This window comes from Prunus avium, chromosome 4 (assembly GCF_965620075.1).
Source record: "Prunus avium chromosome 4, drPruAviu1.hap1.1, whole genome shotgun sequence".
NCBI lineage: Eukaryota > Viridiplantae > Streptophyta > Magnoliopsida > Rosales > Rosaceae > Prunus > Prunus avium.
The window spans coordinates 16,747,841-16,770,342 of NC_142287.1; the positions used below are offsets into that span (position 1 = coordinate 16,747,841).

General features: G+C 34.7%; 2 protein-coding genes across 2 annotated transcripts; one reads left to right on the forward strand and one right to left on the reverse strand.

Annotated features, from left to right (window-relative positions):
- Nucleotides 1–12,855: 12,855 nt before the first annotated feature.
- Nucleotides 12,856–14,451, reverse strand: LOC110761572 (protein GAST1). Its single transcript, XM_021964059.2, has 4 exons — nt 14,157–14,451; nt 14,018–14,068; nt 13,869–13,902; nt 12,856–13,270 (listed from the first exon to the last, which is right to left on the reverse strand). The coding sequence occupies exons 1-4, from the start codon at nt 14,226–14,228 to the stop codon at nt 13,089–13,091; spliced, it is 339 nt and encodes a 112-aa protein (XP_021819751.1). The 5' UTR covers nt 14,229–14,451; the 3' UTR covers nt 12,856–13,088.
- A 4,241-nt stretch (nt 14,452–18,692) lies between these two features.
- Nucleotides 18,693–21,237, forward strand: LOC110761568 (uncharacterized). The gene is made up of 7 exons (XM_021964053.2): nt 18,693–18,879; nt 19,009–19,064; nt 19,722–19,847; nt 19,996–20,081; nt 20,495–20,597; nt 20,977–21,040; nt 21,140–21,237. Exons 2-7 carry the CDS (start codon nt 19,017–19,019, stop codon nt 21,235–21,237), a joined length of 525 nt encoding a protein of 174 aa, XP_021819745.1. The 5' UTR covers nt 18,693–18,879; nt 19,009–19,016.
- Nucleotides 21,238–22,502: the final 1,265 nt, after the last annotated feature.

Consider the following 22,502-nt stretch of genomic DNA (forward strand, 5'->3'; position numbering starts at 1 on the left):
TAATAATAATAATAATAATTTAGGACAAATAATAATAAAATACTAATGTAGCATAACCATGAAACAGAGAATTCAGTAGGAAGATGAAGTCTCAATGAGTTCGTAGCAATTTTCGGAACATTATTGTGATTTTTGTGTATTTAGTTATGAATTTTCTAAGAAAAAGTAATAAATTCGCTAAGACACACTGATTGCGCCCCATTCCGCTTCCACCATGTGTCGCCCCACACGATTTAATACTATTTTTCTAGGATTTAACTAATAAAATTGATAATAAATGAAATACAAATCAAAAAAATACACTAAAAATTGATATGAACTTCTTGTGACATTCTCTACGCCCTCAACCTCCAAAAATATAATTTTGACATATAAATTTTGAAAATGATAACAAAAACTCAATTTTATTTCAAAACAAACCAAAACACTAAATTATGTTCTATAACATAACACTCGTGTTCTTTGATTTTAACTCTTACCAAGAACTCAAATATGTAGAATCTTGAGTTTAGACCTTTATAATCGAAGATAATGTTATCAGGAGTTTGTAGCAATTTTTGGTGTATTTTTCTGATATTTAATCAAATTGTTATGAATTTTTAAACATAAATTTGATAAAAGTATCAAACCTGACACGTGGCGTATTGACAGGGGGACAGCCATCAGACACACTGACTGCGCCCCATTCTGCTTCCGCCATGTGTCGCCCCACACGATTTAATACTATTTTTCTAGGATTTAACTTATAAAATTGATAACAAATTAAATACAAATCCAAAAAATACACCGAAAATTGATACGAACTTCTTGTGACATTCTCTACGACCTCAAACTCCAAAAATATAATTTTTATTTATAAAATTTAAAAATGATAACAAAAACTCAACTTTGTTTTAAAACAAACCAAAATACTAAAGTATGTTTTATAACATAACACTCATGTTCTTTGATTTTAACGCTTACCAAGAACTCAAATATGTGAAATCATGATTTAAGACCTTTATAATCGAAGATAATGTTATCAGGAGTTTGTAGCAATTTTCGGTGTATTTTTCTGATATTTAATCAATTTTTTATGAATTTTTAAACATAAATTTGATAAAAGTATCAAACTGACACGTGGCGCATTGACAAGGGGACAGCCATCAGACACACTGACTGCGCCCCATTCAGCTTCCGCCATGTGTCCCCCCACACGATTTAATACTATTTTTCTAGGATTTAACTTATAAAATTGATAATAAATTAAATACAAATTCAAAAAATACACCGAAAATTAATACGAACTTCTTGTGACATTCTCTACGACCTCAAACTCCAAAAATATAATTTTGACTTATAAAATTTAAAAATGATAACAAAAACTCAACTTTGTTTTAAAACAAACCAAAATACTAAAGTATGTTTTATAACATAACACTCATGTTCTTTGATTTTAACGCTTACCAAGAACTCAAATATGTGGAATCATGATTTTAGACCTTTATAATCGAAGATAATGTTATCAGGAGTTTGTAGCAATTTTCGGTGTATTTTTCTGATATTTAATCAATTTTTTATGAATTTTTAAACATAAATTTGATAAAAGTATCAAACCTGACACGTGGCGCATTGACAGGGGGACAGCCATCAGACACACTGACTGAGCCCCATTCAGCTTCCGCCACGTGTCGCCCCACACGATTTAATACTATTTTTCTAGGATTTAACTTATAAAATTGATAATAAATTAAATAAAAATCCAAAAAATACACCGAAAATTGGTACGAACTTCTTGTGACATTCTCTACGCCCTCAAACTCCAAAAATATAATTTTTTACATATAAAATTTGAAAATGATAACCAAAACTCAACTTTGTTTCAAAACAAACCAAAACACTAAATTATGTTCTATAACATAACACTCATGTTCTTTGATTTTAACGCTTACCAAGAACTCAAATATGTGGAATCATGATTTTAGACCTTTATAATCGAAGATAATGTTATCAGGAGTTTGTATCAATTTTCGGTGTATTTTTCTGATATTTAATCAATTTTTTATGAATTTTTAAACATAAATTTGATAAAAGTATCAAACCTGACACGTGGCGCATTGACAGGGGGACAGCCATCAGACACACTGACTGCGCCCCATTCAACTTCCGCCATGTGTCGCCCCACACGATTTAATACTATTTTTCTAGGATTTAACTTATAAAATTGATAATAAATTAAATACAAAACCAAAAAATACACCGAAAATTGGTACGAACTTCTTGTGACATTCTCTACGCCCTCAAACTCCAAAAATATAATTTTGAATTATAAAATTTGAAAATTATAACCAAAACTCAATTTTGTTTCAAAACAAACCAAAACACTAAATTATGTTCTATAACATAACACTCGTGTTTTTTGATTTTAACGCTTACCAAGAACTCAAATATGTGGAATCATGATTTTAGACCTTTATAATCGAAGATAATGTTATCAGTAGTTTGTATCAATTTTCGGTGTATTTTCCTGTTATTTAATCAATTTTTTATGAATTTTTAAACATAAATTTGATAAAAGTATCAAAACTGACACGTGGCGCACTGACAGGAGGACAGCCATCAGACACACTGACTGCGCCCCATTCAGCTTCCGCCATGTGTCGCACCACACGATTTAATACTATTTTTCTAGGATTTAACTTATAAAATTGATAATAAATTAAATACAAATCCAAAAAATACACCGAAAATTGATACGAACTTCTTGTGACATTCTCTACGACCTCAAACTCCAAAAATATAATTTTAACTTATAAAATTTAAAAATGGTAACAAAAACTCAACTTTGTTTTAAAACAAACCAAAATACTAAAGTATGTTTTATAACATAACACACATGTTCTTTGATTCGACAATTACTGTGAACATAAATATGTGGAATCATGATTTTAGACTCTATAGTCAAAGACAATCTTGTAAGGAGTTTGTATCAATTTTCGGTGTATTTTTTTAATTTTTAATTAATTTTTAATGAATTTTAGAAGTGAAATCCATGAAAAATAATATTAAATTATAGAGAATCACACGTAACTGCAGCTGAAAGGAGAGCAGTCATTGTTTTCGACAGGTGGCGTCATACGATTGCGCCATATGTCATTTTGTTTATTTTTTCCAAGTTTATCTTTAAAAAATCATAAAAAATTAATTAAAAATCAGAAAAATACACCGAAAATTGTTACAAACTCCTTACGACATTGTCTTTGACTATGGAGGTCTAAAATCATGATTTCACATATTTATGTCAACAGTAAGCCTCGAATCAAAGAACATGAGTGTTATATTATAGAACATCAACTAGTGTTTTAAATCGTTGAGAAATAAATGTGAGTTTTTGTCATCAATTTATATTTTTCTAAGTGAAATTGTATTTTTGTAGCTTGATAGTGTAGAGAATATCACAAGGAGTTCGTAGGACTTTCCGGTATATTTTTTGGTTTTTTAATTTATTTGTTATGAATTTTAGAAGTGAAATCCAAAAAACATAAAAATAAATGAATTATAGATAATCACACCTAGCTGCAGCTGAAAGGAGAGCAGGCATTGTTTTTGACAGGTGGTATCTTATGATTGCGCCACGTGCCATTTTGTTTACTTTTTCCAAATTTATCTTAAAAAATCATAAAAAAATAATTAAAAATCAGAAAAATATACCGAAAATTACTACAAACTCCTTATAATTATGGAAGCCTAAATTATTCTTATATTATTATTTACCCTAAATTATTATTATATTATTTTTATCCTAAATTGTTATTATATTGTTATTTACCCTAAAATATTATTATATTACGTTTTACTGTGAATTATTATAATATTATTATTTACCCTAAATGATTATTATATTACCTTTTACCCTAAATTGTTATTATATTGTTATTAATCTTAAATTATTATTATATTATTATTTACCCTAAATTATTATTCTATTACTTTTTATCCTAAATTGTTATTATATTTTTATGTACCCTAAAATATTATTATATTACTTTTTGATAATAATAGATTAAATAAAAATCCATCATGTGTCACTCCATACCATTTAATAATAATTTTCTAGAATTTAACTTACAAAATTCATAATAAATGAAATAAAAATCCAAAAAATACACCGAAAATTAGTAGAAACTCATTGTGACATTCTCTACGCTCTAAAAAAATACACTACGTAAATCTAATGTCTAACTTCAACTTTATAATTTCCAAGAAAGAGTTGAAAATATTGATATGGCAACAATAACAGAGCAAAGACAATATAACAACAATCATATGGCAATACGTAAACCTGATATTCATCAACTTTATAATTGCCAATACAGAGATGAAAAAATTGAATTGATAGCAATAAGGGAGCAATAGGAAGACAATATAACGACAATTAGATGACAATACGTACAGGTGATGTACAACTTCAACTTTATAATTGCCAATACATAGGTGAAAAAAGTAATATGGCAGCAATAAGAGAACAATCGGAAGACAATATAACGGCAATACAGGGGCAGAATACACAATGTATACAATGTTCTCTCTTCAATGTATAATATAAGTAAAAGTATTTTTTCATTGTTCTGTGAAAAAGAAGGATTTTTCTATTGCACACACTTGCGAATATAAAAAGAACAAATTCAAGACTGAAATTTCTCAAGTAAATTGAACTCAATTTCATTGAATGAGGACTAAATTACAAGACTAAAATATATAATTCCTCAGTTACATGTTTTTTTCCATATAATTACAGCACACTTCCTGTGACAGAATGGAATGTTGTCCCACGCCAAATTGATGCTAGTTCTCAATGACAACAATCTTCCATAACTCAAAAATCTAGGTCCAACTGTCATTAAAAAAAAATTAAAGAAGCCTGCAAAAGAGATGGCAAAACAAGAAATTAGCGAAAAGGAGAAACAAAGACCAAAAAAACAAAATAGAAACTGAGACAAGAAAAACGCAATCACTAAAAGACCTAAGAAACTCATACTAATTGGCAAAGAGCTTCCTAACCTAGAACACAAGAAGAGAAAATCGGAAAATGTGGAACACATGAAGCACAAAGAAACTGTTAAACTAAATAAGAGGGACATAACCAAACATCAAAACACCTCAAGGGGTGAACTTAATCAACCAACCAATAATCAATATATCCAAACAACATCCATAACATCAATACAGAACCAGATACAACTACAACATCCATAATAGAAATACACAGAACAATGAAACTAAAAAACAGCCGCATTCCAATCCGATAAGATTGAAGAAAAGTAACTATTCCTGTACAAAGTAATATTACGGGAACATGATTAGGAACAAAAAGAACCATTAAAAAATCATCAGATGGTTTGGCCAAAAATGGGGCAATGTGGAATTGTCTGACTCAAAAGCTCCACATGTACTTTATATAAGCTTCCTAAAGAAGGCAATAGTGAACAGAACAACCAAAATTTTCTGAAGCAGTCCAATATTCTCCATTTTCTAAAAAACAAACAATTCCTGATAAAATAAAAACAAACCAATCCTATGTTTCTATATAGGTGTAAGAGAATCATGAATTGAAACAAATAATCTACAGGGGCAACTTTAGAACAAGGAATGCAGATCCATATGTTACATTTTATAGCAAGCCATACGAAGGGGGGTCTACTTAATGCTCTTGCAATACTTCAAATTTTGCTCAAGCATCTCATGAAGATGCCTGTTTTCAACTTTCCCATGTTCCAATACTTCAAATATTAACACCAAAAGATGTGTATTCCAATGGCTGATTAGCATCACACTCACACAAAATCTAATAGCATAAGAAACAAGCACATTCCCATTCATTTCAATTAATAACTCTATTTCCTAATATCAGCAAGTGGGTCCATCGAATAGTAAGCTAATCTTACAATTCAGAACAACCATGTCAACCAAGAGCGTAGGTACTGGTAATTTAGTAACACAACTTCCATTAATACTAGAAGAATTTAATAACCTGTCTACACACCCAGGCACTAAAATTGTAAGGCTAAAATCTGAAATACGCAAAGATCAATTAAAAACTACAATAATACCATTATCAATGATCAATTAAAAACAAGTAGTCCACTTGATAATTCATAAAGCCACAGCTCATAAATTAGGCATTGAATGAATCCCTAAATTAGAATTTCTAAAATTAACCCCTAAGTTCTAAATGCCCAACTGAATCCCTAATTCCTAAATCCTTAAAGTAGAATTTAGAAAGGAAAAAAAAATTGAAATTGAATGACATGAAGAAGAAGAGAGCCAGAGAAGTAGGTGTTTCAGGTCAGTGGTACGGAGGATTACTGAAATTTGAAGAGGGAGAAGAAGAGGACTTACAGAGAGGGAGAGGGAGAGAGAGAGGACCGTAGCCAAAAATGGAGCCCATGAATGCCCCTACCGTTGCAATAATAAGAAAAGGGGATCAATGAATTTATAACAGACAGAAAGTACAAAACCAATATCAGAACTCACCGCTGTGGAGAACGACGACGGAGGTCGCAACTGTGGCTTGGCTGTGGAGTCGCGATAGTGGCTTCACGGTGGAGGTCGACAACGAAGGTCGTGAGTTGCGGCGGCTTGGCTAGGTCAAACTAGGGTTCCGAATTCGAGTAGAGCTGGGTTATGACGATGGATGGGTGGAGAATTGGATTGGACAGTAGGGAGATGGCTGGCGAGCTGGAGTTCGGCGTCAGAAAATAAACTTTTGGGGTGATAAAGTGTCAATAATAAAAAAAGACTCAAAACCCTCTATGTCTGTGTTGGTTGCAAGATATTTGGCGAATGGAGTTTGGTTCTTTGATAACCTCAAACCAGAGATGGCGAGAGAGAGAGACAAGAAGAACATATTGCAGAGTGGGTGGCTTTGGAGGAAGGAGGTGTTGGCGAGTCCTAGTCCTATTCTATTTGGGTTTTATTTATTTTACCTTTTGTGTAGATATTATGTAATTAGGATTCCACTTATTTCCTAATTAAACCCTACTAGGGTTTGTAACCTGTATTATAAATACCTCCTTTCGGAGAATGAAATATATCTGAAAATATTCTACCCATATTATTTGACTTGGTATCAGAGCCTAGTTTCTGGTGACCTGTGTGTGTTGTGCCCACCCGTGTTCTACTGTGTGCCCTAATTTCTTTAGGGTTCTTGTGCCTGCGCCTTTGTCGTGTTCCGCTGTGTGCTCTGTCGTGTTCGTGCCTCTATTTCCTGTGCTTTTGCCGTGTTCCGCTGTGTGCATCTGCCTTTACTGTGTTCGTGCCTCTACTGTGTGCCTCTACTGTCTTCGTACATCTGCCGGATTTGTGTCTGTGCTGTGTTCTGTTGTATACTCTGCGTGATTTGTTGGGTTTCTGCTACAATCATGGGTGATAATTCCATTGTTGGTGCTGCTGCTGTTTCTGCGAATTTGCGTGTCTCTGACTCTATTCCAGGTACTGGCTCTAATACTTGGATAATTGATACTGGTGCTTCTGATCATATGACTTATGATGCTAAATTTTTTGATGAGTTGTCTAGTAACACCCGTAACCCATACATAACTAGTGCTAATGGCTTGCCCTCTCCAATTATTGGCTAGGGCACCATTTCTCTCACCCCAACTCTGTCCTTGTCTCATGCGTTATTAGTTCCCAATATCCATTGTAACTTGTTATCTGTTGGTCGCTTACTTGATACACTTAATGCTTCTGCTACTTTCTATCCTACCCATTGCTCTTTTCAGGATCTTAGGACTCACGAGATGATTGGGCATGGTAAACGGATAGGGGGGGTTATATTATTTGACATTGCCTTCTGCACCAGTTCGTGATCGTGTCGTTAATACTGTTCAAAGTTGCAGTGTCAAAGACAAACAACAAATTTGGTTATGGCATCGTCACTTGGGACACCCGTCATTTGGCTACCTTAAGCGTCTGTTTCCATCTTTATTCCGCTCCTGTGATGAGTCCAGTTTTAAGTGTGAGACATGTATTTTGGCCAAGAGTCATCGCACTGTATTTCCTTTAAGTGACAGTAAAGCTGCAAAGCCTTTTGATTTAGTGCATTCTGATGTGTGGGGTCCGGCTCGCGTTACTTCGAACGGATTTCGTTGGTTCGTCACATTTATTGATGATTGTACCCGACTTACTTGGGTTTTCTTGCTGAAAAATAAACATGATGTTGTTTCCATCCTTCCAGAGTTTTGTACTATGGTGTCTACTCAGTTTCATGCTCGGGTCAAAGTATTTCGGACAGACAACGGAGGTGAATATGTGAATAATACTTTAGCGTCTTTCTTCCGTACTCAAGGGATTATTCACCAGACGACAACCCCTTTTACTCCTCAACAAAATGGTGTGTCTGAAAGAAAGAACCGACACTTGCTTGAAGTTGCCCGCTCACTCATGTTGGATATGTCTGTTCCCCATCACCTTTGGGGGCATGCTGTTCTGTCTGCTGCCTATTTGATTAATCGTACTCCTAGCCGGGTTCTTGATTTCAAGACTCCGCATGATGTGTTTGGTGACCATGTTTCCCCTGTCTCCGTTTCCAAGTTGCCCCCTAAAGTTTTTGGGTGTGTTGCTTATGTTCATGTCTACTCTCATCAACGGAGTAAACTTGATCCTTGTGCTCTGCGATGTGTCTTTATTGGTTATTCTTCTACTCAGAAGGGTTATAAGTGTTATCATCCACCTACCCAGAAGGTGCATGTTACTTTGGATGTGACTTTCCATAAAGAAGTGCCTTATTATGTATCTCCCTCATCTCCAATTCAGGGGGAGAGGGGGAGTGAATTGAAGAGTTTCGGAGTGAAAAATATGGAAGATGTTGGACATAAAGAAGGAATTTCTGAAGAACAGGAAGCGACCGGTCGCATGGAGGAAGCGACCGGTCGTGAACGAATCTGCCTAGATACGACCGGTCGCATAGAAGTGAACAACCGGTCGCATAGAAGTGAACAACCGGTCGCTAACGAATCTGCCTGAAAACGACCGGTCGCACATAGGAAACGACCGGTCGCCTGCCTCGACGAGCGACGACAATGACGATACGAGTGAAGCGACCGGTCGCCAGGAATGTCACGACCGGTCGCCAGGTGATATTTTGGAATTTTTCGAGCCTCTCTCAGAAGGACATAACAGTGATACTAGCAACTCTCGTACAGATGAAATTGATACAAGACCCCCCTCTGCCCTGCCACTGCCTCAATCAAGTTGTGATAATGAGGTACTTTCTAGTGATATGCCTACCTATTCTTTGCCCCCACGTACTACCCGTGGGAAACCTAAAGTACAATATTCTCCTGATATACATGCCAAGTCTAAATATCCCATTAACCATTATATGTCAACTCATCGTTTATCTAAGTCATATGCATCATATTTGTGTCAATTATCTAGTGTATGTGTGCCAACTAAGTTGCAGGATGCTCTATCTGATCAAAACTGGGTAGATGCAATGCATGTTGAGATGGAAGCCTTGAACAAGAATGCTACTTGGGAGATAGTTCCTTTACCAAAAGGAAAAAAAGCAGTTGGGTGCAGATGGGTGTTTACTTTGAAGCACAAGGCTGATGGTTCCATTGATCGTTACAAGGCAAGATTGGTAGCAAAAGGGTATACTCAGACATATGGAGTGGATTACACAGAGACTTTTGCTCCAGTAGCTAAGCTCAACACTGTACGCGTACTCTTATCCTTAGCTGCTAACCGTGACTGGCCGCTGCTACAATTTGATGTCAAAAATGCATTCCTCCATGGTGATCTCAAGGAAGAAATATATATGGATCCTCCGCCAGGTATCCCTGTGACTTCTAAGGAGGGTGTGGTGTGCAAACTACGGAAATCCTTGTATGGATTAAAGCAGTCTCCAAGAGCGTGGTTTGGAAGATTTGCTGCATCTATGAAGAAGTTTGGATATGTGCAAAGTAACTCTGATCATACTTTGTTTCTAAAGCGTCATAAAGGTAAATTGACGGCTTTAATTATTTATGTTGATGATATGATTGTGACTGGAGATGATCATGTAGAGATACAGAGTCTTCAGAAGTATCTGGCTTCTGAGTTCGAGATGAAATCATTGGGTGATTTAAAGTATTTTCTTGGGATTGAAGTTGCCAGATCTAAACATGGTATTTTTCTATCCCAAAGAAAGTATGTTTTGGATTTACTTGCAGAAACTGGAATGTTGGATTGTAAACCGATTGATACCCCTAGTGAGCAGAATCATAAGTTGGGGATATATCCCGATCAAGTTCCAACTGATAAAGAACGTTATCAACGACTTGTGGGGAAGTTGATTTATTTGGCTCATACTCGTCCAGATATTGCGTATGCTACAAATATAGTGAGTCAGTTTATGCACTCTCCTAGTGTAGATCATATGGGGGCTATGACTCGTATTTTAAGGTATCTGAAAGTAACTCCTGGCAAAAGGTTAATTTTCTCCAAGTATGGCCATACAAATGTAGAAGGGTATACAGATGCTGATTGGGCAGGTTCAGCCACAGATAGGCGTTCGACATCTGGGTATTTTATGTTTGTGGGTGGCAATCTTGTTACGTGGAGGAGCAAGAAACAAAAGGTGTGTCTAGATCTAGTGCTGAGGCCGAGTATCGGGGAATGGCCCATGGTGTATCTGAGTTACTATGGTTGAGAAGATTGTTGAAAGACCTTGGTTTTGGGCCTAATAAACCCATGGAGTTATATTGTGACAATACGGCTGCGATTGCAATTGCTCATAATCCTGTACAACATGACCGTACAAAGCATGTGGAGGTTGATCGAAATTTCATTAAGGAAAAGTTGGATGCGCAGATTGTGTCCTTCCCCTTCATCCGTTCAGAGTATCAGTTAGCTGATGTTCTTACGAAAGCTGTTTCTACAAGTATCTTTCTCAACTCGCTTGACAAGTTGGGCATGCGTGACGTCTTTGCTCCAACTTGAGGGGGAGTGTTGGCGAGTCCTAGTCCTATTCTATTTGGGTTTTATTTATTTTACCTTTTGTGTAGATATTATGTAATTAGGATTCCACTTATTTCCTAATTAAACCCTACTAGGGTTTGTAACCTGTATTATAAATACCTCCTTTCGGAGAATGAAATATATCTGAAAATATTCTACCCATATTATTTGACTTGGTGTGGGTCAACCAGGATGAGAGAGCGTGCTTTGCACTTTCGGATTGCATCTTTTGGTATGGGTAATTTCAACCCGATTGTAGCATAACAGTTCAACCATGAGATTGATCTGATGGCTATAAAGTGAACCCCTTATAACTTACCCCTTATTATCAAATCTAATTTCTTTCTTTTACGGCATTTCATACAAACAAACCCTACATGCAGTCGGAGTAAAAAAGGTTCAACGCATGTTAGCTATATGAAATGTAAACCTACGTGTGTCTATATCAATCTGTCGTGGAAAGCATATGCCAATTAATATCAATAATGCAATGGAGGATGTGACTTGAATTGAAAAAAGGTATGCAACTTGAGAAAATAAATTGACAAAAAGGACAAAAGTGAGAACGAAAGGAAGAGAAAAACAAAGGTTGAATAGCTATAGGACATAAGATTAAAGATATGGTCTAGTGTTTGGTCAATATAAGATTAAAGTTGAATGATTGGGACCTACGTCTTCTTCTCGGAAACCCACCTTCGTACCTTTGTGGTGTGGGCCGTTTGGTTTGGTAGAGCATTTCATTTGGAGGGACAGGCTTTCATTTTTAGGCCCAACCTTGTACCAAAAACTAAACAAATGAATAAATAATTGTGTCACCATGCTTCTTTTTATTTATTTAAGAAAAGGGTAAATCCCCGTTTCCCCTTATACTTTACCCCCTCGATTATTTTTTGGGTAATGCAAAACTTACCACATTTATATACCACATTATATACCATATCTTTAATAGAGGTAGAGCCTACCAATACAATTGGGCACACCTCTATTAGAAAGGTAATACACAATGTTGTATATAAATATGGTACGCCTAGCATTTTCCTTATATTTTTATAATCAATTTAGCACTCAGATTCTCTATAAATAGTGAATTTCAACCGTACCATCAATGTTTTATAATTTCATCCAATTTTCATCAAAATGTCACTTGCTAGACAAAAATCTACCCCTAACCTACCCCTCGTGCCTAGGGCTTTCTGGATTTTGGTAACTTCCCCTCAAGCTCATCTTGGCATGAAGCCATCACACACAACTTGTCATTTTGTTCACTGCGGAAGAAGTCTGACCTCACATTTGTCATCTTGTTTGTTTTTTTGCCAAAAGTAGTGTTGTGCCAAGTGCTTGTGTGTGCCTCTCCAACATGGGAAATACTTGCCTTCTTCTTTGGAAGTAGGAATTCCTACTTTTCTGCTAATCACAGTTTGACATGTCTGTTGAGATTCTTCTTTTTATGTTTTTTATGAATTATTTTTGTATATGTGCCAAACTTTGATTTGCAGGAAGTAAGAATGCCTCCTTCTAAGTAAGGAGGGAAGTAGTGTCCCTCAAACATATGGAAACAATATATTGTTTGTGTTAAAATAAAATAAAATTATTGTTTCCTTAGGAAGAATATTGAGAGGGCAGCCAAGAAAAGTTTTATGAGAGGGCCAATATATTTGTGAGAGGGCCACTCAAGAGTAAAATCATGGCCACCTCAGGGTAGACAAAGTTTAGTGTAACATGGTTGGTTGTTGTGTCCTTGTGTGTGTACAATAGATTGAAATTATCGCTTTCAGTCTGGATGCGTGTTCAATAGGTTAGCTCATCAATTCATACTTTAAATTAACATAATTTATAAGTAGCGGGGATTGAATTTGAGTGCAACGCTTCGCTTACTACACTAATCAAATGATCTAACACACGTTTGCATTTATAATTATTCCTTCATTGCATTAACTGCATTATCCAAATATAAGTTACTAAAATTTATAGCATAGCTAAATAAGTTGAACCCCCAAACCTTGACCTTTTGATCATTGGTTTCGAAGGTTATTACATATTAAGAAAACCTGGCTATAACTATATATATTATCAATATAATGCAGAAATTAGAGTAGGTATCATTTTAATTAGGGGCATTTTGGTCCTCCTCTCTTGGTCTTCCAGTTGTTGTAGCAAGGGCAAACTTGCTTGTTTCCATATGTTCCAGGAGGCACACACAAGCACTTCGCACAACACTTTTGGCAGAAAAACAGACAAGGCTTCTTGTATGCCGTGGCCGAGCACCGAGTAGTGCACCGCGGTCCGCACTCTAAACACATAAGTTTAAGGTTAATTAGTCACATTAAGCCTTCAAAGCTCAACGGAAACAAAAACATCATTTGGAAAATCAGATTGTTATTTATTACTCAAGCATGCTAGATGGAATGTTTATTTTACTGTTTTGATATTATACATTTGTAGTTAAGTTATGAACATGTATATGCAGGTAGATATTAAGATTAAATTATGAATATATTCACATATTTTATAGGTATATATTAACATAGTAAATCCATCAATGGTGATGATAACGGGCCGATTCAGAACCGAGTATGACAATACCATCTCCATCCTTACTCTCCCAAACCTGCCCTAAATCCCCCATTTTTTACCTTAGATTGCCCTTCTTCTTTTAATTTTGTGGGCCACCATGGCAGCTGGGTTGTCAGATAAATAGTAAAGGACGAAGAAAATAACAGGTAACATTTTAAACATTTTATTCCCGTGGCCAATTTAAGCCCACGTTATAACTTCTTAATTACTTATGGTTGAATATATTTTGTATAGACTTTTTAGGCCTTGTAAATTGTAATAGCTCCTCTTTCTCCAAAATTAGAAGATAAGAGTTAAATAAATGTATAACCCACCTTGAGGACGAAGGCTGCCTTGGGTAGTACCATACTGCAAAATTACAAAGAATAATTAAATTTTTTAATTTAACCATAGAAATTAAGCTTCAACTTATTCTGAACTGATGACAAAGAAAAATAATATTTATATATATAAATGGTCTCACTGGTTGGTAATTCTCTTGTTGTTGCAATGCTGGTGTTTCCACAGTAGAGGCCTGCAAAATTCAATGGAAAACACATTATAGTAAGGAGAGAGAGAGAGAGAGAGAGAGAGAGAGAGAGCTGCAGAAGTGCTAGGGTTACCTGGTTTGCTTCTAGTAAAACAAGCATCAAAGCTGCTACACAGAGCATGAAAATGCCTAACTTAAAAGCCATTTTCTTTGTCTTGAAATTTGGATTGGAGATTTTTTTTTTAAAAATGAAGTTCAAAAGCGCAAGTTGAGATGATGAGAGAGAGAGAGAGTTGTGTGGAGCTATGAAGGAAGGTGGTGGTATTTATAAGCAGTTGCAGTGGGGCATTAGCTATAACTCATTTTGCAGTTTCAATTTCAACATATTGGTTTTCAGGTCACGATGCAATTTCGAATGAATTTTTCTGCTTTCGTGTAAGATTACGACAATGTTTGCCGTTTTAACAAGGGAGGCACATGACATGGCTCACGTCATCTTATCTGCGCCACGATAAAGACCAACAACTTCAGGTTTTAGTGAAATTTGTGAAAACTCTAAAGTATCCTTCGTTCTTTTTTGTTTTCTATAGTAATTGGCTAACTTTGTTCACTTAAAAAAATATCTGAAAGATGGAAAGAAAAGAGAGAAGGATAATTTGAGAATTCCTCGTATCCGAAATAAAGTTACAGAACACCACAATGAGTTTGTCACAATTAGATATCGAATTCATCACAAATATATATCGTCATTGCACAATCAATACAAATCGAACGTGAGATCTTCTTCAATTAAGTAAAGACAAATACCATTAGATCAAATTAGTTGGGGTGCCATGTAACTGCTAGTTTGGTGAAGATGAAAAACTATACCCTGTCTTCTCTGAGATAATATGAGGTTTTCCTTTCCAATTCTTATATCTATTTGTCACCTACCTACCTACCTACCTACCTATATCTATTTTTTTCACCACATAATTGCAATTGTCCAAGGCTAAAATGGTAACTATGTCAGAAAAATGTGGGGACTGATTGTTGATGGTCTCTTATCTCATCCATGTGCAGAGGAAAACAGTTGGGCATTGATAGACCCCTCAACATGTGCAATGCACATGCCCTATCTATCTTGGACCCGAAAGCGACCGTCCATATGCTAACAGTATCAACAGAGCGGGTTGATATTTTTCAAAATGATTGAGAGCTTCTTTGCTAATGCATCAAACAAAGAAACTAAAACTAAAACTAAAATGCAACCAAAGGTTTGTGAATTGTGAGGAGTTTGTTCAACCAAAGGTTTGTGGATCGTCAGATCAATCCAACGGTACTGCAGCTTTCTTTCTCCATATTTTTTCTCTTTTCGAAACCAAATATGGACACAATTGTTTCATTCTTTCTCTCTTCTTTTTCATTTTTTCATACTTTTCTTTCACAATTGTTTCAGTCTCTCTCTTCTTTTTTATTTTTTCCTTCTCTCGCTTTTTCTCAATTTTTCATTCTATATGTTTTTTTTTTTGTCGTCATGGTTTGTCTCTCTTTGAAACCAATTGTCACTGTTTGTTTGAGTACCTATGTTTTCTTTATAATTGACATGCTCCAGCAAGAAATATACTTTAAGCAAATAATACCTTATTATTAAGACAAAGTTGAAAGAACTCGTGAAATATAAAGTTCCACAAATTACTTGTACTTGCAGCATCTCTTTGGTTAAAATTCATCTGTATTAAAAAAAATCTAAAAGATTCACAAGTCCCCATGTTTATTCGCAGAGCCTTAGACTCAAGTGCAAGATGTCCCATTTCATGATTGTAGTATGCAACCCACATTTGTACTTCTAGGTAACTTTTAACTTGTTAGAGGAAAATTAAATATTAGAATGTGTTCAATTTTCCTGCAAATAAACTAACACACATATAAACATCAATATTACTTAAGGAGGAAGAACTCTCATATGTATCAGATAAATTTCAATTTGCATCATCGCAAGTGGAAGATCTGCATCAAAGGAAAACAATAATTAAGACGATTGATGCAATATTCATATATTTAAAAAATTGAATAATAATTGCACATACTCACCCATTTTTTAGCATTGGACAATTTCTTTTATCGTGTGATTGTCCAATTTTTCCGCATTCATGACAACGCCTACCCTTACTCTTTGCTTTCTCTTTTCCTCTTTTTAGTTGTTTTCCACAACCTTTTGCTCTAACTGGAAGTGGTTAAACTAAACTTGTGTGCTTGAGTAGTACTACATTTTTCAGGAACTCCACTTGTAGCATCAACTATAGGTTTGATCTCCTCAAGCGCATTTTGCAATGTTTTTGCAACAATGTCACTTGCCTCTTCATTGGTCATAGCTTTATCAAATTATATTTGAAGCGAGTTTAAACAATCTAGTGCGTCTCACAAGAAATGATTTGTTAAAAAAATCATTTAATTCTAGACCGTCATCATAAAAAACTCTCAAAATGTTCATTTTTAGTCCATCTCTTCAAGATATATTGATGTAGCAAATAAGTTGAAGGAAACATGCATCTAATGCTTGGGAAATGAACTTTAGCCACAACCTATACAACAAAAACATTCTAAATGGTGAATTCATTTTGTTTATACTAGTTGTGCTAAACCTTTTTCATTTTAAACCAAGTATTTTAGCCTAGTCTCTTTGAACACAAATAGAAAATGGAAAAAGGGAATAGATCTTTACCCTTGATGACCTAATAAGAGCTAAATGAACATATAATCAGGTTCAAAATTAATTCATAGGGCTACTCAAAGAGGCATCTACATGAACATATAATGACCAGCCCTAAATTTCATTAACAGAGACCAGAGAGAGAGACTCACTCGCGCAGCTTCAAACTCCATCTGCAGACTGCTAGCGTTTCTTATGATTTTGTAGAGAACTTGTGTGTAATTTACTTTTATGTCCCATATTGGTGCATTAGGGCCATTGTTGTATTGGTCCAAATCACTAGCTCCATGAACAAAATAGCCCAAGCCCAAGCCTCAAACTAGAATTCGATATTGGCTGGGTTGACACTGACAGGTATCGAATTGGAATCTATGTATTTTTTGTCTATATTATAATTTACAATTTATTTGCTTTAATTTTGTAAAATAGAACTTATTTGTGTCAATAATTATGTCAAATTCATACATAACTTTTTGGAAATTTATCAGGTTCGTTTAGAGTCCGCCCATTTAATAAACGGGCCATGATGGGCCCGTCCATTTATGAAAATCATCAATCCTAGCCCGAGCCCACGGTCCTAGCCCATATGGGATCGGGTCATGCTTGTATTGGGCCACTAAACAAGCCAATATATGGGCCCAAGCCAAATTTGACATATGTATTGCTTTTATTTTTGTAATTTTTTTACAACTTCATTTAAATCTTTTTTACAATGTATATACTAACAAGATTTAAACAAAAGGCCAATAACTTTATTTACAGTATATTTAAATAGAAAATGGCTAGATTATTGTTTGGGTTTTAAAAATTGAAACTTGAAAAATAAAATTATATATATAGGCAGAGAATGGTGAGACATTCAAAATACTAGAAAATGCACTTGGTTAATGAAACACTAGCCTCTCTGCACACGCTTCCGTGCCTGCGAGAGGCTTTTAAAAAAAAAATTATTTTAAAATTAAAAAAGATAATTGGTAGTTGTGCTTCATAAAAATAGGACCCATTATCTGATTTTTCTTTTAATTTTAATTTTTTAATATGAAAAAGTGTGAATTTACCATATTATCCTCATTTAATTAATAATTTCAATTCTTAATATTTGCATTAACTAAGGGAATTTTTTGGTATTTTGAATGTTTCACCATTCTCTACCTTTTGCTTTATATATATAGATTAAGAATTGAAATTGTTAATTAAATGAGGATAATATGGTAAATTCACACTTTTGTATTAAAAAAATAATAAAATTAAATACAAAATCAGATAATGAATCCTATTTTTGTGGAACACAACTACCTGTTATCTTTTTTAGGGGGTGTATCCAATTCAAACTTTTAATGACTTTTATAGAGTTTAAAAGTCTGGAGGTATTCAATTTAGACTTTTAAAGAGTATATAAAAGTCTAGTGGTATTCAATTGTGACTTTTAAGAAGTATTTAAAAGTTTGGTGGTATTCAGTTATGACTTCTAAAGAGTATTTAAAAGTTTGGTGGTATCCAAAAAGTTAATGACTTTTAAAAAGCTTATTAAATGAATGACTTTTCCATACTTCTAAGACTAATTGTTAAGAGCAAAAGTCTTGCCAATTTACTAGTGACTTTTATCAACTCTATGAAAGTATTTAAGAATTTGTCAACTCTATGAAAGTCACTCACTTAAAAAAAGTCTTTATAAGTATGAATTGGATACACCCCCTTAATCTATATATATAAAGCAAAAGGCAGAGAATGGTAAAACATTCAAAATACCAAAAAATGCCCTTGGTTAATGCAAACATTAAGAATTGAAATTATTAATTAAATGAGGATAATATGGTAAATTCACACTTTTTCATATTAAAAAATTAAAATTAAAAGAAAAATCATTTAATGGGTCCTCTTTTTATAGAACACAACTAACCATTATCTTTTTTAATTCTAAAATAAATTTAAATTTTTCTAAAAAAAGCCTCTCGCAGGCATGGAAGTGCGTGCGGAGAGGCTAGTTCTAAAATAATAAAATAAAATAAAATAACCAATTCCAGAAGAAGGAAAGCGTTGTTTAATATAGCATGTTCTGTTTACAATCCCCAGCGTCTTCTCTTGTTCTATATCTAGGGTTTCCGTAACCCTCAATTATACTTCAATTCCCTTCTTCGCTCTCTAGGGTTTGCTCCTTTGCTTTGTATGTTACTTGAACTCTTTGCGTTTTTTATTTAATCTTTTATGAGTTATATATTGGCCTTGTTTGGTTTCTGGTTTACGTGGATTTTGGTGCTTGATAGATATTGATTTAGTTTCACTTGTCTCGCAGCAAACATCATGTCAGACCTCAATACATTTGAGGTGACGGAGGATTCTGTAGAAGATGTAAGTATTAGATTTTTGTATTTGCACCTCATTTGACCAATGTGAAATTGAGTTGCAATTACAAAAAAACTTCCACTCTCCTTCCTATTTCACAGTATCTGTTTGATTTGCTCTTTTTCTTTCTCTCTTACTCTGATAAAGAAATCTAATATGCTTAACAATTTCATGCTGTTTAAAGCTATGTATTTGTATATGTATGCATCTATTTTTATTGGTTTTTTGGATGCAATATCTGCAGGCTTTTGATAAGATTATAAAACTTATTTGGGAGAATGATTATGAGCTGTCTAAAGAGAAGCCTAAGACAGTTATGGGTTCGTGAGGGCCCAGAGCAAACTAATTTTCTGAATTTCGTGGATGTGTGCAAGACGTAGGTTTCAGTTCCCTTGTCAGATGAACCAAAACCATTGTTCTTATCTCATCCGAACCATTGATGTGTTTCTTTCCCTTTAGTTCAATTACTTTGTTCATTCAAATCTGTTCTGACCGTTTCTCATTTTACCTATATATATCCCTCTCCCATAGAGGTGTTTCTATAGATTTAATATGGCTGTCCATAATTGTAAAAAATAAAAGATTATATAGCATAAACCCTGATTATATAATGAATATACCAATTTATTACTTTAATAATCCCATCTAAAAGCGTTCTCCCAGATCACGTCATGGCTTTCTTGCTGGCTGAACTGGGGGCAAGCGGATCACTTCATAAGCAACGGAGGTTATATGTGGATGGAAGATTTCCTGCAGAGGACTTTGAGGAAATACTGCGGCGATATGCCAGTGAGTACTTTGCTTGTGGTTTGATTGATTTATTTATTTATTGATCAGAGAGTGTTTGTGCTTTACTATTTGCTTTCTTGTGTTGCGCACTTGTTACCATATTCTCTCTCTCTCTTTTTTTTCTTATGACACTGTTGTTCTTTTTCAGCTGAATATGTCATTTGCATTGGGTGCAAAAGTCCAGACACTACACTTTCAGAGGATAATTGTCTGTTCTTTCTCCGATGCGAGAAGGTAACAATCATATATACAATGCCGTCAGCATCTCTAATATTAGTTGGTCATTGATTTTTTGATTTTAGTAGTTGTGCTACCCACGTCAATTTAGGAATCCTATCCCCGAGACTGGCATCCTCTTGGATTCAGGGTACACCATGGATTTGGCTTAGGAGCAGTTGGATTCACTCATAGAAAGTTTTTAGCATACAAACTACAAGAAAATAGAGAATGTTTTTAGCACTTTCATGCTGCAATACATTATCTTGTTGAAGAGTCATATGATGATGATACGGCGATTTGCCGTAATTCTCTGATGGGTGTTTACCCATAGTTTCTACCTTATATAGCCTGGCATATGCTTTGAAGTTTGAGTTATCTTGCCGTCTTTCAGTTTCCAGTTAATTGATTTGGTAATTCATTTATTGCAGTGTGGTGCCGTGCAATCAGTTTGCTCCTGTCCAGCAAAGGAGCCCGAGCATCAACATGGCAGACCTCAGTCTGAATGAGGGGAAGGACAAGGTGGTCGCCGATGTAAGTTCCTGTCATACCAACTGATTATAGTCTGCAAAAGATATTATCTAATTTCCCTGACACAGTTTTAGCGTAAAAAGAGGATTGGATAGTATTACAAAAGGGGAACTGAAAGTGGAAAATTAATGGTGATCTAATAACAACCCAAATGGAAAAAGGTATTGATTCATTGTAGAGTGGAAAGTTTTCCTAGATTGGTGTGGTGCATTCTACTAAGATTGTTGTGCTTACCTGGCTAGAATGTGATGTGATGGGGGTTCAAGTTGCTAGTCCAGTGAGCTATACTGAGTTGATGTCTTGATTCTCTTGGACTAGAGCCAAGTATAGTGGTTTTTCATCCCAGCTTTTCTCTTTTTTTTTTTATTTTTTCGGGTTGCAGATTTCCCCCTTCGATCCTACTGAAAAGAAGAAAAAGAAGAAACAGAAGAAACAGAAGAAACAAGGTCATTTAATTGAACCATTGATTTCTACGTACAGTTTTCATATTATGCTCTGCATGCGTTGTCTCTGGAGGTACTCATTTTATATTTCTGGCCTTTTAGAGCGCGTCGGTGAGGATGGACCACGACTTGTACTAAAGATCACTAATAACTATCCTTGGCAGCGAAGCATGCAAGGTTACGCGCTCCAGATGCTCTAAGAAAAATTAATGATGGCATTTAAAATGACCAAAATTAATGTTCGAGAATTTGTGCAATTCCTTTAAATTGTACTCCACTGAGTAGGAGATGAAGCTTTAGACTTTTGTACCTTGTACACGATTTAAATAACAAACTTAAAAATTATTTTATTTCGCACCTTTTTTTCAATAAAGAACTTCTAGAAACTGCAGCAAAGGTACAAATGTATCTAAATGAAGAGCCAAACGTGGAAAGAAATGTCCTAAGTTTAAGTTGACAGCATGTGAATGAAAACCATCACATTTCGATCAATTGAAAGATTTCCCGAGTAATTGATGAGAGAACTAAGGCCTATGACGAATGAGATAAAATGTGGTTTTATTCTTGTGCTCTCAATCTCTTTCTGAATTTCATGTCAGAGACCACTAGTAGCAATGATACATACCATAACAGTCAGGAACCTCATCAAAATACGAATCCTGTTGCAATTTCCAGAATCTACTGTTGCAATTTCCAGAATCTAAGGCATCCTGAAAATCAAACACAAAGAATAAAAAAGAAGAGGTCGATGTTAAAACATGCCTCAATAAAAACAATGAAGGATACATCAAAAGAAGATGAAAATAACCATCTACCAGCTTTTGATTTTCAAATATAGCGTCATACGCAAGTAAAATAATCTCATTAACCTAATCAGTAAATGGGCAGCTCAAACTCCAAGATTGCTTTTCAATAAGAAACCAAAGTACAACTTAATGGGACAAGATGTTCACTTGTTTTATCCCACTATTTCAATTCACTTGATCTTATCTCTTTCCTTTTGTTTATAAATAAGAAACCAACATAAATGGGCAGCTCAAATTAGATTATTACAAACCTTGGAGGACAATATATCCCCCAAGGACGGAGCATATAAGTATCAAATGATGAAAACAAATATTATAATCACAGCTATAATTCCTAAACAAAAGCAGATTATAAGAGAAGGCAGTTCATTGTTGAAAAAATCACTATGAGAAACTATGAGAAAATCAACCTGTTTGGTAAACTATGAGAAAATCACTTATCTTTAAAAATTGGTGTAAGAGAAAGCAGTTCATTGTTCTTTGTTTGAAACTGCTGTTGTCCATTCAAATCTCTTCTGACCGTTTCTCATTTTACCTATATATATCCCTCTCCCATAGAGGTGTTTCTATAGATTTAATGGATGTCCATAATTGTAAAAAATAAAAGATTACATAGCATATTCCCTGATCATATAATGAATCTACCAATCTATCACTTT

Bases quoted from the DNA above. Each gene is read 5' to 3' on its own strand.
- LOC110761572 (XM_021964059.2), bottom strand. From the start codon at position 14,228: ATGGCTTTTAAGTTAGGCATTTTCATGCTCTGTGTAGCAGCTTTGATG. The intron at 13,903-14,017 runs GTGAGACCATTT...GTAATTTTGCAG, and splicing joins AACAAGAGAATTACCAACCA to TATGGTACTACCCAAGGCAG. The intron at 13,271-13,868 runs GTGGGTTATACA...TTATGTGTTTAG, and splicing joins AGGCAGCCTTCGTCCTCAAG to AGTGCGGACCGCGGTGCACT.
- LOC110761568 (XM_021964053.2), top strand. From the start codon at position 19,017: ATGTCAGACCTCAATACATTTGAGGTGACGGAGGATTCTGTAGAAGAT. The intron at 19,065-19,721 runs GTAAGTATTAGA...GCGTTCTCCCAG, and splicing joins CGGAGGATTCTGTAGAAGAT to ATCACGTCATGGCTTTCTTG. The intron at 20,598-20,976 runs GTAAGTTCCTGT...TTCGGGTTGCAG, and splicing joins AGGACAAGGTGGTCGCCGAT to ATTTCCCCCTTCGATCCTAC.